Source organism: Nyctibius grandis, chromosome 6 (assembly GCF_013368605.1).
Source record: "Nyctibius grandis isolate bNycGra1 chromosome 6, bNycGra1.pri, whole genome shotgun sequence".
NCBI classification, from domain to species: domain Eukaryota; kingdom Metazoa; phylum Chordata; class Aves; order Nyctibiiformes; family Nyctibiidae; genus Nyctibius; species Nyctibius grandis.
In genome coordinates, this window is record NC_090663.1 from 59,250,172 (window position 1) to 59,263,914 (window position 13,743).

At 38.1% G+C, this 13,743-nt stretch overlaps 1 protein-coding gene across 6 annotated transcripts in view; it reads right to left on the minus strand.

Moving 5' to 3' along the window:
* PPP3CA (protein phosphatase 3 catalytic subunit alpha) overlaps nt 1-13,743 on the minus strand; it is a 214,033-nt gene that overhangs the window by 50,360 nt on the left and 149,930 nt on the right. For all 6 annotated transcript variants that reach the window (XM_068402805.1, XM_068402807.1, XM_068402806.1 and 3 more), the window contains exons 4-6: nt 7,108-7,219; nt 5,732-5,877; nt 3,335-3,474 (exon numbers count right to left, since the gene is read on the minus strand). In XM_068402805.1, the coding sequence (XP_068258906.1) occupies nt 3,335-3,474; nt 5,732-5,877; nt 7,108-7,219 (398 nt within the window). The remainder of the gene's footprint in view (nt 1-3,334; nt 3,475-5,731; nt 5,878-7,107; nt 7,220-13,743) is intronic.

The window sequence follows — 13,743 nt, forward strand, 5'->3', positions numbered from 1 at the left end:
ACAGTTACTTTTCACTGCGGCATTATGCTATTGCCGTTTCCAAGGATCCATAAATTTTGACAGTCCACACTGCGAAATGCTGCTGGATGCAAAAGGCGTGCATTAAGTGTTGACTCTTAGCACCCTTGAAAAATTAAGCTGACTATCTCTACATCTCTAAATGACAGGTTAGGCCTGTGGTTTCACGATCTGACATTTTACAGTGCTAGCCACAACAGTTTCAAGAACCCTTAGACAAAAGGAAATTTCTTGAAGAACTTCATCAGTTTGAAATTCAATAGGCTGTACGTGAGCCATCACCTAAGGAATCCAGCGAGAAGCTTGTCAGACTAGTGTAAGCTACAGTCTTTATACTTTCTCATGTGTATTTACCACATACAAATGGCTCAACATTTCAAATTTTGGCTGAATGGAGAAGATTTCATGTACTACTGAGCTGGAAAGTCCTGTTAACATGTTGCACGTACACAGTTAGAAAGTCACATTACTGTTACTTTCTTCATAGCATTTTGTTATAAGAAATAATTTTAAATCAGAGAAAAGTCACTTGAAACTTGCCATTACAATGAACATGTCTGACAAAATGAAACTTACTTATTACAGTTATTTCCTGCAATTGATTAAGAGATCTTAATCATCTAGAAATCATTCCCCTGGCTCACGTGTATGTCTGAAATCTTCCTGACCGTCCTTCAAAATGTCCACTGCTATCTTTTAACTTCCCTTTCTGAAAATGAGTGAAGAAACTAAGGAGTTTTATTCACTGAAGAATAAACAGAGTCCATCCTATCAACATACGTTCTTGAAGGACGACTGCATAATTCAGTCCTTCCTTTACAACTTGAACTGGCTGTTTAGGGAAATTCGCTCCTTTTCTAAGGAAGTAACTAGAAAAGGCAAGCAAAATTAGAGGTTGCACAGCGATTGATACCTTTTTTTGCCATGGATTATCATTAGGTAAGCAATTAGTGACCTTCCAGAGTAACTAGGCACTTCTTTTAAGAGTAACACTTGCCTGTATACAATCTCAGATAACGTGACTCTAAACTAGTCATCTGCTCGTGTCATTAAGCAGTTACATGTCCCTCACACATGACCTGACAATTAGGCATTTTCCAAATATTTCCTCTTTTCCCAAAATATGCTTTTTTTTTTTCTTCTGTATATGAGTCAGGACACAGACTAGAGCTGGCATATTTTCAGGAGAAAACTGATATATATTTTAGGGAAACTTTATGGCAATTGTAAGAAACAGAGCTCTGGAAAAAAAAACCCTAAAAGTTGTTCCAGTATATAAAAAGCCCTGTATCTAAGCACAAGTCATGTTTGCAAGTCTTTTCACTTTTGTGAGAGAGGTTCACAAGGGGAAACTGCTATTACCCACTGTTTGCAGTGAGCAGTGCCTAGGAGCCCCAGGCATGCGCCAGCGTTTGGTGCTGCTGAGAGGAAGAGGAATGATTTTAGCCCTCAGAGTCATAAGCCCATTTCTGCACAGATCAATTGTTTGCAGCAGTTTGACACCTTCTTTCATAATGAGACCAAACACATTTATCGAGCACCTTCCAGACATTATCGATCCGAAGGCGGCAGTATGGCTTGCCCACAAAAGGTGCGTGGCGGCAGCCCAGGCTGCAGTGCAAACTGCCTTGCTCTCAGCCCATTCCCACGCTGCAGCAATTACGGCTCAAAGAAAGGACTAGGAAAACTAATTTCTAAAAGTCAAACCATCTGTTACCTTTCTGCTAATGTTACCAACAAGGAGGTTGATTCTAGCGGCTCTTTCTCCTGGTTACTGGTGGAAGCCATTGATTTACTTTTGACATGTTACTAAATAGCTACAGGTCAGCTACGTTCAAGGTGAGACTTTGGAAGATAACTAAAAGAGCTGGATTACTCGCTTCTGCTGAGCTTGTTGGGAAAACTTAAGACTTGCATGTTGCTAGCACGGGCTGAAGCAGAACCATTGCCTTCAAAAGGTTCAACAACCTCTTGACATTTCAAAAGCATCTTCACATTTCTCCTGAACAAAAATTAATTCTTTAATTAAGATTTGACTGGATACATTTCTCATTTTGCCCTTTAAACCTCCTCCCCTACCAGTTTTATTACTCTGGTGTCCTTGTAAGTTGTTCTTAACTACCATAACCCGGCCCCCCCACACCAAATCCCTCAAAATCCCCACACTGTCAGAGGAAGGTACAATGTAATCACCACTACTTGTTCATGAGGTAATACAGTCCCTTCCTATGATGAAGAGAAAATGGAAGTAGCACTTGAGAGGTTCTTCTATCACCAGCTCAAGCACACGTAACAAGGTGTCTTCTGCCTGGTGTCCACAGGACATGGTCTACAGACCAAGAAGCCTATCACTGGGAGCAGAGAAAGGCAGCAGTCAGCACTCAGGCAGGACTGGGAAAAGGGAACGGTTCGTTGCTTGCTTTGGTCTCCCTTTGCATTGCCAAAGAGGGGACAGTGGGACATCCCATGGCACCCAAGAAAATCCACTCCTTTAATATATAGGAGAGTCTCCTGACTCTTTACACAGAGAGAGACATAAAAAACCCCCATGCTTAAAGGACAATTACCACTAAGCAGGAAAGAAACAGAGAAGAAAGCTTCCCTTAAATAGTCACAAACTAACCTACAGATTTGCTTTAGATGTCTTTCTATCCTCATTACTATTACTTTTTTTAGAAATATTCTCACATTTATATTTTACTAACAAACATCAGTAGAAAGAAATAATTTAAAAAATTAATTATAACTTGATGTCTTTGCATGTAAGTCCATATGTGTTTCTGCAAGAATGTTACAGGCACATGTCTGCGTTTCAGCTCTTAGTAAGTGCCATTTAACCAATGCTGTTCAAATCCTGAATTTCTTGGCAAGAATTATTCCCAAACCTAAACAAAAGTTTGATAAAATTGAGAGAAAAAAAAATACCTATATGTGGGAAATCACAATTTTTACTTACCCTGCCGAGCAATAGGTACTGAGTTTTCCAATGCTGACATTTTTCATTCAAAATCAAGTTCTAATCTTCAAACTAGAAATGTAGTTACCTACCCCTTTTTAAAACTGACACATTAATTCCCCAATTTACAGAAATAAGCAAAATACACAGGCTTTGGTGAATAAAATGAAGTCATTTTAGGGCTTCCCATGTTGCGGTTAAAAGCAAGATACAAATAAACCAAAAGAAATTTTCTGCAGGCAAGACTGCAGAAAAAAGCCTAAATTATCTAAGTAGTGCCATGAACTTCAAGCAAACATTTATACTGCAAAACCAGAACAAGTTCATGTACAGAAACCCATTCAAAGTAGTAATATTCACCTGTAGAAGTACGAGCACCCCCTGACTGTGTTGTGAGTAAAGTGTTCCTGAGTCTTCTCGTTTCCAAAGTCCTCCAACGGGTCTGACCACAGGATGTCACACATAGGTCCGTATGCAGGTGGTTCCTTGAATCGATCTAACTAAGAAAAATAGGAGACAAAGAAATACTAACTTCTTTCAACTATGTATCACAGAAACACTGAAGCAAAGTTACTATTTTTCATTCCATGGGTTGGCAAAAAAAGACCCAAAGCAATCTGTTTTTCAGCTTTGGGTTGCTCTCAGCTTTAAAGAAATGGATTTTGAATAACAGTAAAACACTCCTTACTAACACTGACAAAGAGGAGAAGGAATAGATATAACCGAAAATTAAGAGATACAGTGCATTCCCATTCTACATGAATTTTTGTGTGCCTTTTTTTTTTTTCATTTTTCTACTGTTTTTTTCAAGCATTTCAGTGGACAAGAGAGAAGATGGTATTTGTGTATTCTGTGATTTTTCAAACATCATGGCACTCAATTTATGTGAGTGAGGCACCTGAAGAAAAAAATACAATAGTTATTTCAAAGCAAGTTCCCATTTTGATTTAGATACATTTTCACAAAAAATTGTATTTAAATACCAAGACAACATCTCTGCATTACAGCGCCTTGCCATGACATTCTTGTTGCTCTCATAACCTTAATCCACATTAAGCAGCTAAACCCTCCTCTTTCTGCCTATTGGTATCAAAAAATTCAAATTATATAGAATCATACCGCAAATAAGACAAAGCATAGCAAAATAGGGAAATATTAAAAATCAGTATTCCTCTGCAAGAACTCTTTAATATAAAAACATCCCTTGTTAGATGGGTGTGTGAAGCAGGCTCACAGTCCAAAACATTCTCTACTCTGACCAGGAAGATCAAGTAATGATTTAGTAGCATACCTAACATATCTTTTTTTTTTAAAAAAAAAAAAAAAATTCCAAAGAGAAAGAATTGGTTTTACCAGTTTTTCAATACTCAGTTAAAAAGTTTTAATAAGAGACCTCTACGATTTTACCTTTGCATCTTCATGATGAAATATTCATAGCATACCTACACTTCTCACTTATTTCAGCCCTCTACCACTTAATGCTTTTGTAACTATAATTCATTTCAATTAAATAACAATTCATAAATATGCAAAACCAATTCCTGCTGGTTGCCAAAGACGAATAAACCTGCTAGCGGGGGGTAAGTGAAGACGTTAATGACCCTAATCTAGCATCTGAGAGCTAAAGAGCTTTACTCTGCCATTACATTGTTGCAAAGCCAGGTAATTTTTATACAGAGAATATTTTTGCTTAATGAGATAGTGAACCTGAGAAACAAAACTTTACATTCAGTAATTTTCATAAGTGCAGTTAATATCTTAATCTAATTGCTTTTTAAAAAAAACATGTAATTATGGGCTCAAGTTTGGTTTTTTTTTTTTTAAAACCATATTAATTTCTAAGTAGGCTACAAATTAACCTCAGAATATAATTTATCTTTTAGTAACTTTAAAGCTCAGAAGTATATATCCATGTTTGCAAGTCTCAAACTGCAAGCAAGAAATAAGAAAATCTCTTCCACTGGAAACACTAAGAATGAATGGTTTAAATACCTCATTTTAGAAATATCAACTGAGATTTTTTTAAAAAACACCTGAAAAAAATAATCCTTGATAACATGCAACAACACTGGATTACGTGAAGAAAGTGTTTGACATTGGTCTCTGAACCTTCATGAGATTTGTAAGAAACTTCTCAGCACACAATAATCAACTTAGCAAGCCTCGCTTAGACAATTTGCTAGGCACTCAAGTGCAGTACTATTAAAAATGTGGCAGGATCTGTTGAGAATGAAGCTCTTAATTATTTTTAAAATAGTAATGTTGTTTTGACTATATTCATTGCAATCATAGTTTTTTATTATATGTTTTAAGTATTGTGAGGTTTTTCTTGAGCTATTTTTATCTCTTCTCCAAGAAAGTGCAGAATGCCTAACAAGGTGCAAGGAATCATCAGATGGTGTGCTTACATTGTGCTAGCAGATAATACTTAGAAAAAATTAATGCTATGTATTCACTTGCTCCTAAATACTTATATACAAAACGCATTTCTTTTTTTTAGAACACAAAGATAATAAATCCTTTTTTTTTTTTTTACTGGATGATGGTGATTTCCTTACCCCAACAAAATACGACTAATTGCAGCAATTCCTTTTATGTTCTATTTAAAAAGACCTTTAAAAGGTGATAATGTCAACATCAATGTCAAAATGACATACAAGCATCTTACATAAATGAATAACAGTGAGAAAGGATTCAAGTTTTAGTTGCTGGTGATTAACTGTTCACTTATTAGATCTGAGCACTGTTCAGACTTACTTTTCTGATGTCATCTAAGGTGTTGATCTCTGGAGACAAGCCACCGTGTACACACAGGAATTGTTGGTTCATCAGAGCAGCCAAGGGAAGGCAGTCGAAGGCATCCATGCAGGCATCATATACGCGTTCTGAATATTTGATTTTACCTTTTAAAGATTAAGATGGTATCAGAAAGTGCCATCAGTATTTAAGAGGAATAAAGAAATTAGGATGTTGCTTAATATCTCAATATGGCTCTCTCTTGCACTGAGGACTGTACCAAAGATTGCCTCGTGTAAAAAAATTCTTTAGGATTATTGTTATCTACTGCTGGAAAAATTCTTCAGACTCTGAGGTGAAACTAATAAAAGTTCTGCCAAGTTTATTATATTTTTCTAAAAAATTGCAAATAAACAATTTAATATACCATTATAGTCTGCCATGAAATCTATACAGCAAGCCTTAAAAAGTCTGCTGAATGGTTGTCATCTACTACATTATCACTCAATATGCTGTCTATGAAGTAATCAGAACTTTGGACCTGTCCCTTATGATTAATTATCTACAGAAATGTCATTATGAAATGGACGAGGTTGAAGCTGAACCAATGAAGCTGAAATGTTAATTTACCAATACGCATATTAAACCCAGTAAACCATGAAGCCTTTGAGCCAATTAACATTTCCGTTATCCCCGATGCTAAGAAGGGAACACAGACTTATGGCAAAAGCTTCAGCTTACAGTGTCACAGAAAAAAAAAAAACTTCATTGTGCAGGTGAAGGTCTACATCTAATGAGCTTCTATGTGTCACTGTATCCTTTCTTGCAACACAGAAAGGAATTCCTATAAAAGAGCATACCAAAAAGCTCAAGCCTACTTACAGGGTAAATGTGAAAATACTATACTTAAAGAGGAAAAAAAAATGCAATCATATAAATTATTTCATTTTTTTCTCCTGTTGCAGATGAGACCCGGTGAGATGCCACCTCCGCCACTAGTGACCAGGGACCTGCTGCAGCGGTGCCAGAGCTGGCGTGCCAGCAGGTTTTGACTGCCAGGCTGCTGCAGCAGGCGGCAGCTGCTGCAAAAAGCAAGAGCAGCACGGGTTTACCGAGAACATCCAGGCCCAGATGGCCCACCCGGGTTTGTATGGGTGGTCGGTCATTACCTGCTGCGGGGAGTCTAACCCCTTCCTTTCTCCACCACTGAGACAGCCTCTCCGGCCCCTGCAAGACTGCCCTCTCAGGGAACAGTGATTACAATTTAAAATTAATACCAGTTAACATGAAACATACCTTTAAAATTACTGAAGGTAAACAAGCATAAAATGCCCACAAAATAACAAATCAAGTTGTTGAAAAAGGAGTTAAGAGGAGAAAGGTTAAGGTAGACTTACATTCTTGCTTAAATGTGAAATACTCTGTTAAATGTCTACATTCATGATTCCCACGAAGTAAAAACAGTGTTTTGGGGTAAAGAATTTTCAAGGCCCACAAGTACAGCACACACTGCAAATCAGAAACAAGAAAGAAAAACAGAATTCATAGTTAATGCCGTAATTCAACTACTTATGTTCCCCTTATGTTCACTTATGAAAAAATAGCAGAAGAAAAAGTATTCTGTGTGAAACATCTATTTTCAAAAGATTAGCTTCACTCTTCAGACATTACATGCAAACGTTTCTCTGCACTTCCACCAGGACCGGCTGAAAATATTCTAAATATTCTGTATATTCTAACACAGTTTATCGCTGTCGCTATGTGGTGCCTCCCTGTTCAGCCACGCGTGGTCTTCAGTGGCCCCAGCCATCAAGAAGTAGTTGCTGTGCATCTCTAAAATGACGCACACACTCTCCACCTGGCAGGTTAGGCAGAAACCTGCCGTGGAAACAATTTCCCCGGAAGATCTGCATTTCCTGGTTTAAGGAAAAGTTGCCCTAGAACAATTAAACCCACACTTCAGGAAATACCTCAGCTTCCAGTATTACAGAATTTTTACATGAACGCTTGTTCATTTTTCACTTAACGTTCTGTACAAGCAACTGAGAAAAAAAATTCGCAAAGCTCTTGCATCAAATGAAGTTACTACAAAGCTTCTACAAAGCATTTTACCTTTCCAGAAGATTTCTACTTGAGATTATATTTCTTCTAGACATGGTTTTAAAGATTATAAAAGACAACTTGGAGAGGCTAACCTCTGCTCAGACCTCTCGAAACCACCCGATTAAAACAGTTGTTTTGAAAACAAAACCGACGCAGCAATGATGCCAAAGCATTACGAGACTCTTGACGAATGAGTAAACTTGCAAACTTCATGGAAGATTTATCCTTTGTGCAGGATGACCCTGCTCAGGTGCCTGGCTGACAAACTCACAGCTCCAAGGAAGCTGATGGAAATAAGACCCACGCATCCCATGAGATGAGCCCACCATCTGCACGCATGATGTACAGCCCACAACGGCCTCTCAAAAATCATGAGCAAGAAAACTGTCTGAAAAATTTCTTCTCCTACTCTTCCTTTCTTACATGAACTGCAGAACTGTTGCACGAGAAACAAAAGGTGGCAAAAAAAACCCACTTTCATTTGCAACTACCTCCTAACACCCCCCTTTGTTCTGTTGACAAAATTTATTTACTTTATTTACCTCAATAGTCAATAGCTTGGAAATTCAGAATGTACTCCTAACCACAGTTTCTGCTGAGAGCAAAATCAGCAATTTTGTCCATGTAATGCCTCTAAATTTGTACAGTATCAATTCCCTTAGACAATTCAGAATGTCTTGATAAACAGAAGAATTATGTTAATCATGTTGGAACATTTTGATTTCTGCTCCCTCATATGCTATACAGTCCTCATCTTAAAAAGCAAAAACAAAACCCTGAAACGGGAAAAAGGATGCAACATTTTTATGTTTGTGCTATCCACAACTATCCACAGATAATTACATAGCAGCAAAGGTTTTATACTACTATTGTCTGTCTTGAACTTATTCAATGTAAACATCTTGATGCTCTGCCTGCTCTCTGTAATCTCTGTTCTTCTACTCAGAGGGTCTAAAGCCAGGTAAAAAGAGCAGATAATACAGGCAGCATCCTCCAGGACTTGCAAAATTAATTCTCCCCCTTGGAAACACACGGAAGGCCTCCCAGCTCACGCCACCTCTTCTGCCTCCCAGGCACTACTGCCACTGCAGGAAGCGAGAGGAGATATCAGAACGCCGGGTAGATCACGCTAATGTAATCCAGCGTGAAATTATGGTGTTAGGTCACAGGAATTATCTGCTGTGGCCCAAAACAATCACAAAGGGTGTGCCTGGGGAAGGCTTGCTGGAGTTTGCACAGAGAGAGAAGATTTGGCTTTGAAGGTTGAAATCCTTCTATGGGGAAGGAAGCCTGGACTTCTCCTTATCATCAGCGCAACTCTCCATCTCTTTCATAATGATGTTATCATTCCTCCAAATATTCCCACAACCTTCCACTTCTTTGAACTTACTGGCTAATACAAAAATTTGATATAAATGTTGTGAGACAAGAAGTTTAAAGTGACACCTCCATCCATGCAAAAAAAGTTCTAGCTTTTAAAGTTGTATCTAAGTTACCCTAGAGCTTCTAATCCTGCCAAAGCAGCTTATAATTTAGAAAAGCACAATGATTTGTGCTTAGACAAAGTGCTTTATTAAAAAAAAAAAAAAAAGAGGAGTGGTTTAACTTTCCCTTATAACTAAGTTTTTCATTTTCATAAAGCCTTGGCAAGACTGAAATGAGCACTAGGTACTTACAATATCATCCAGATTTGAGAAGCAGGGAAAATAAAGCTGGAATTTTTATCTTTTTGGCATTTAGTACTTGCTTACGGGTAGATCTCTTTACATTTGCTTATCATAGATTTATTTTTTCTTTTTTCAATGCTTCCTTTGAAGCACTCATGAGAACCAGACCGAGAAGATAACAGAGAACCGATGCAGTCCAGGAAGTTCTGTGTTTCCCTGCCACTATTCAAGTAATGTAAGCCCACCATTCACATTTTGTGTTGTTTTCAGTGGTACCATATCGAAGGCTTATTTTGTTTAGATAGTTCCTTTAATTTTCTCCCTTTTCTGATCAGAAGTCCAGCGATGTAATATCTTAATAGCAAACAAGAACTAATTAGCAGACTTTTTTTCCCATGCAAGCTAAACAACAAATATGAGGGTGACACTTTCTCATGGCTTTCCAACTCAGCCATTTACATACAAAAAACTTATGTCCAAACAACAGATCATAAGCAAACATTCTGGGTTTATTTTTTTTAAAATTATGCTTTGCATATCGTAATTCTTAATGAAGTCAAAAGATTGATGGTAATTTGCCCTCATTGAAAATCTGAGCTTACAATCTTAAATCATTTGGTAATGCTTCTTCCCAACAGCAAAATTTTAAAATCTGTTGCGTTCCCCCCCGCCCCCTTCAACTTTTTCCATCAAGAATATACAATGCATCAGCTCTGCTGTGACTCTGTGTGAAATGTACTGAAGTGACCTCACAATCTGGACATCTCTAAGGTATTTTTGGCCTGTCTCATTTCATACAGCCAAAAAAAAAAAAAAGTTACATTTCTTAAATGCCAGCCCTCAAACTGCACCCCTGCTTACTTGCTTAGTATCTTTCAGCTGTTTAAATAGCAGATATGTTAAGTTTATAACAAAGAGGTAATCTTCCCAGCTCCTATAGTCAAGCTGTTTTCCTGCTGAGGCTCTGGCAGCCTCACCATCAGGAAAGAAAAGGTCTGTGCAATTAAGCGCTGTGTAAGCCAAACGCACATATTTTCAAAACAGACTCAGGATTTAACTCCACTGTCGCATGCTGAATTCGAGCCTTCGCACAATTTGAAATCTCAGCTCCTTCTGAAAGGGAAAACCAAAAGCCCCAGACCTCTTGCACGGATCTCAAGCTAAGTGCTCAAAACAAGGAACATTGGAAAACTGTTACCTACCATCACCACGAGACTGCAACCACAGCAACATCTGTAACACAGTACAGTGCACTCACTTCTGGGTACTCGTGTCAAGAAAAAGAGGCAGCTCACTGTTAGCTGTGTGGCTTTGTATGGGCAGCAAAAGATGAACTCTCTCTGCAAATGACTGATGCCACCAGGCACTTCCACAGCAGATGAAATTAAGTGTGAATAAACACAAGGTAATTCATACTTGAAAGGATAATTTAAGCCACATGTTGCTAAGGTCTCTACTGATGTTCTGTGAACTGTGGAACACTATATTGGCATAGCCTCTTCCCTCTGTAACTAACACACACCTCACCTAAATATAAAAATTGCATTACTTTAACTGCACAGAAATAATTATACCATCACAGTACCTAGTAGAGGTACAGCTTCCTAAAATGGAATAACTATCCCAATGGAAGCCATGTACCTTTTTACACACATAACAGCATTCACGCTACTGGTATGACTATTTATCACGTCTTTATTTCAGAGACAAATAAAGATACATTGCATCTGTAACAAAAATACTCACAAGAGATGCAAGTTCTTGCCATTTCTGAAATACCATCCCTTGACTACGGGGAAAGAAAACTTTGAACACTACTGAAAACAAAGGAAAAAAATATATTGTCTTTCCTGCAACCAGCAGTTAATTCCTTTTTTTTTTCCGAACTTTCAGGGCATAAAGGATGATCTCTTAAGGCTCTGCTGCAGAACAGGGACAATAAGGTACGGCTACTTGCATCAACCTGATCTTCAGTGACAACTTAAACTTTGCCACAACTTTTTTCCCAGTGTGTTCTTATTTTACCTGTTTTTCGTGTTTCTGAAACCAGTACTCATGTACATACAGGTTGTGTATTTAAAAATTAAAAAGGCTACTGCTGTGGAAATAGACTTCTTGTGGAGTAGCAGTGAAGCCATTCCTCACGCTTAGGGTCTCTGCTGTTCCTAAAATGTTGTTCAAGAATCTCAGTCTAATCATTCAACTTGTGAGTGTTTAGTTTTAAACATCTGTTGAATATTTCCAAGCTGTTTTGGCACTTGCATGGCACTTTAGCACCTCTAGACTTCAATTATTGCAAGAGTCTCTTCTAGGTAGTCTCCCAGATGATTTTATTAAAAGTTATCACCTGCAAAACGTTGCTACTTGCTTTACACTGTTTTCTAGTGTTTAGATCACATTACTCCCACAGAAGGACCTCAACAGGTCCAAAAAGGAAGGAGCATTTTAAAACCAAAAAGTGACTAGAAAATTCTTTTTCTGAAATGTTCCCCTAATTCTTATAGTTAGTATCTTCTAAACAGGTATCCAAGTGCTGGCTCCTAGCTCTCCTCATTGGACCTCGTGTCTTAGCCCCAGATGTTTTCTATGGAGATGGGTCCCCCACAGAGATGGAAGCAGTGCGGGGGAAATGGTGCCAACGACCTCCAGGACACCGTCCCACATTCTCTCCCTGCAGCCAAAAGGGGTTCTTGGCATGTTGGGGACTTGCTCTGGGAAGACCTGGCACAGGACCAGGCAAGCTGCGAGGATGGCCCTGACACAAACAGATGTTTCAGTCTGGGGATCTAATATATACAAAAACAAAATGAGTTTGCTGTACTACTGAATAGTCACGGCTCTGAGAAGCACTGCCCAGCAAAAATGAGATCTTACAAGATGCAATTTCTCACTACAGAGAAACATATTTGCTACTGTTACATAGAAGAAAAGGGCAAGGAAATTTAGGATAATTAAGGTATTTGGATTTTCTTTGCTCTGAAAGAAGTGAAAAAAACAGTTGACTTCACTGGTAAACTATTCCTGACCAGTCAAAACTAATTTAAATCAAACTGTTTATTGGGAAACATCAACACAACTAGAGCAACAGAGGAAACTGAAAGGTGTTTATTCTTCCAATAAAGGCCTAGAAAGTGCATGGGGACTTGAGAGGTGACACACAGCTTCACCATCATTCACTTCACCCACAGTTTACTAACACAAATTTATTTATATGTAATTCTTTTCTTGGGAGAGATCAGTTAATAAGTTCTAACAGTTCACTGAGTTCAGAAGCATCTCAAGTGCCAGATGCTTTTTTAATTGATGCAAGGTCCAATGGTCAAATTCCAGACTCACTCCAAACACCTCACTTTGTTCTTGCTAGAAATACCACAGAAACAGTTTCTCCTTCTGGAATTTCGGTCTTTGTGTTCAGGAAATGAAGACATACGAACATTTTGAACCTTAAAACACAACTCCGGTTTTGTTTATTTTGAACATTGGTTTAATCCTCCATATCTTAACTATCTGCTCTGTCAAGAATGATCAGAATGTACCTTGTGACATTCAACTGACATTTAAGCCTGTATGTTTTTATGTGGGATTGAGCAGGAAAATAATTCCAACAGTTCATTTACATAATATTATTAATGCATTATTATCGGTATTTACTCTGACTGCAATTTTTACAAGACTGTGATGAAAAGCAATCTATATGTGTACTCCCCCCTACAATGCATGGCATTTACATCTGCCTTTCAAAAGAGAGTTTTCAGAATCAGGTAGAGATTAGTCTTTCTTCCTTACAATCCATTCCTGCAGAACCACTTATGCTCAAACTATTCTTTGGATTTAAAAATAGCCCTCTGTTTTGATCATTTGGGTTTCTTTTCTCTATGACCATAAAACTTGTTTGAAAGTGAGAACTGAGAGGTTTCTACTCTGGAGTCAATCCCCTAGAACAGTGCACAAACACAACAGGGAACCGTTATCAGTTACAGAGCCGAGGAAACAAGTGTGCCATATCAGATATTGCAACCTGCAGAAATTTGTTATTCTAAGCGAAGAAATGCTCAGGTTCTGCCAAAAGGTCAAATGGAAAAGGGAGTGCAACTACGGGATAAAGATTTGGTCTGTGCTGAGAAACCTCATCTCATCCAACTTACAATTTTGACATTTTCTGTTTTACCTGTTCTAATTCCTTTATTTGTCTCTCATACTGCGAAACCTTGCTTAGAACTAACTTTAAAGACACAAAACACCCCCTCTTCAAACACTGTAGCT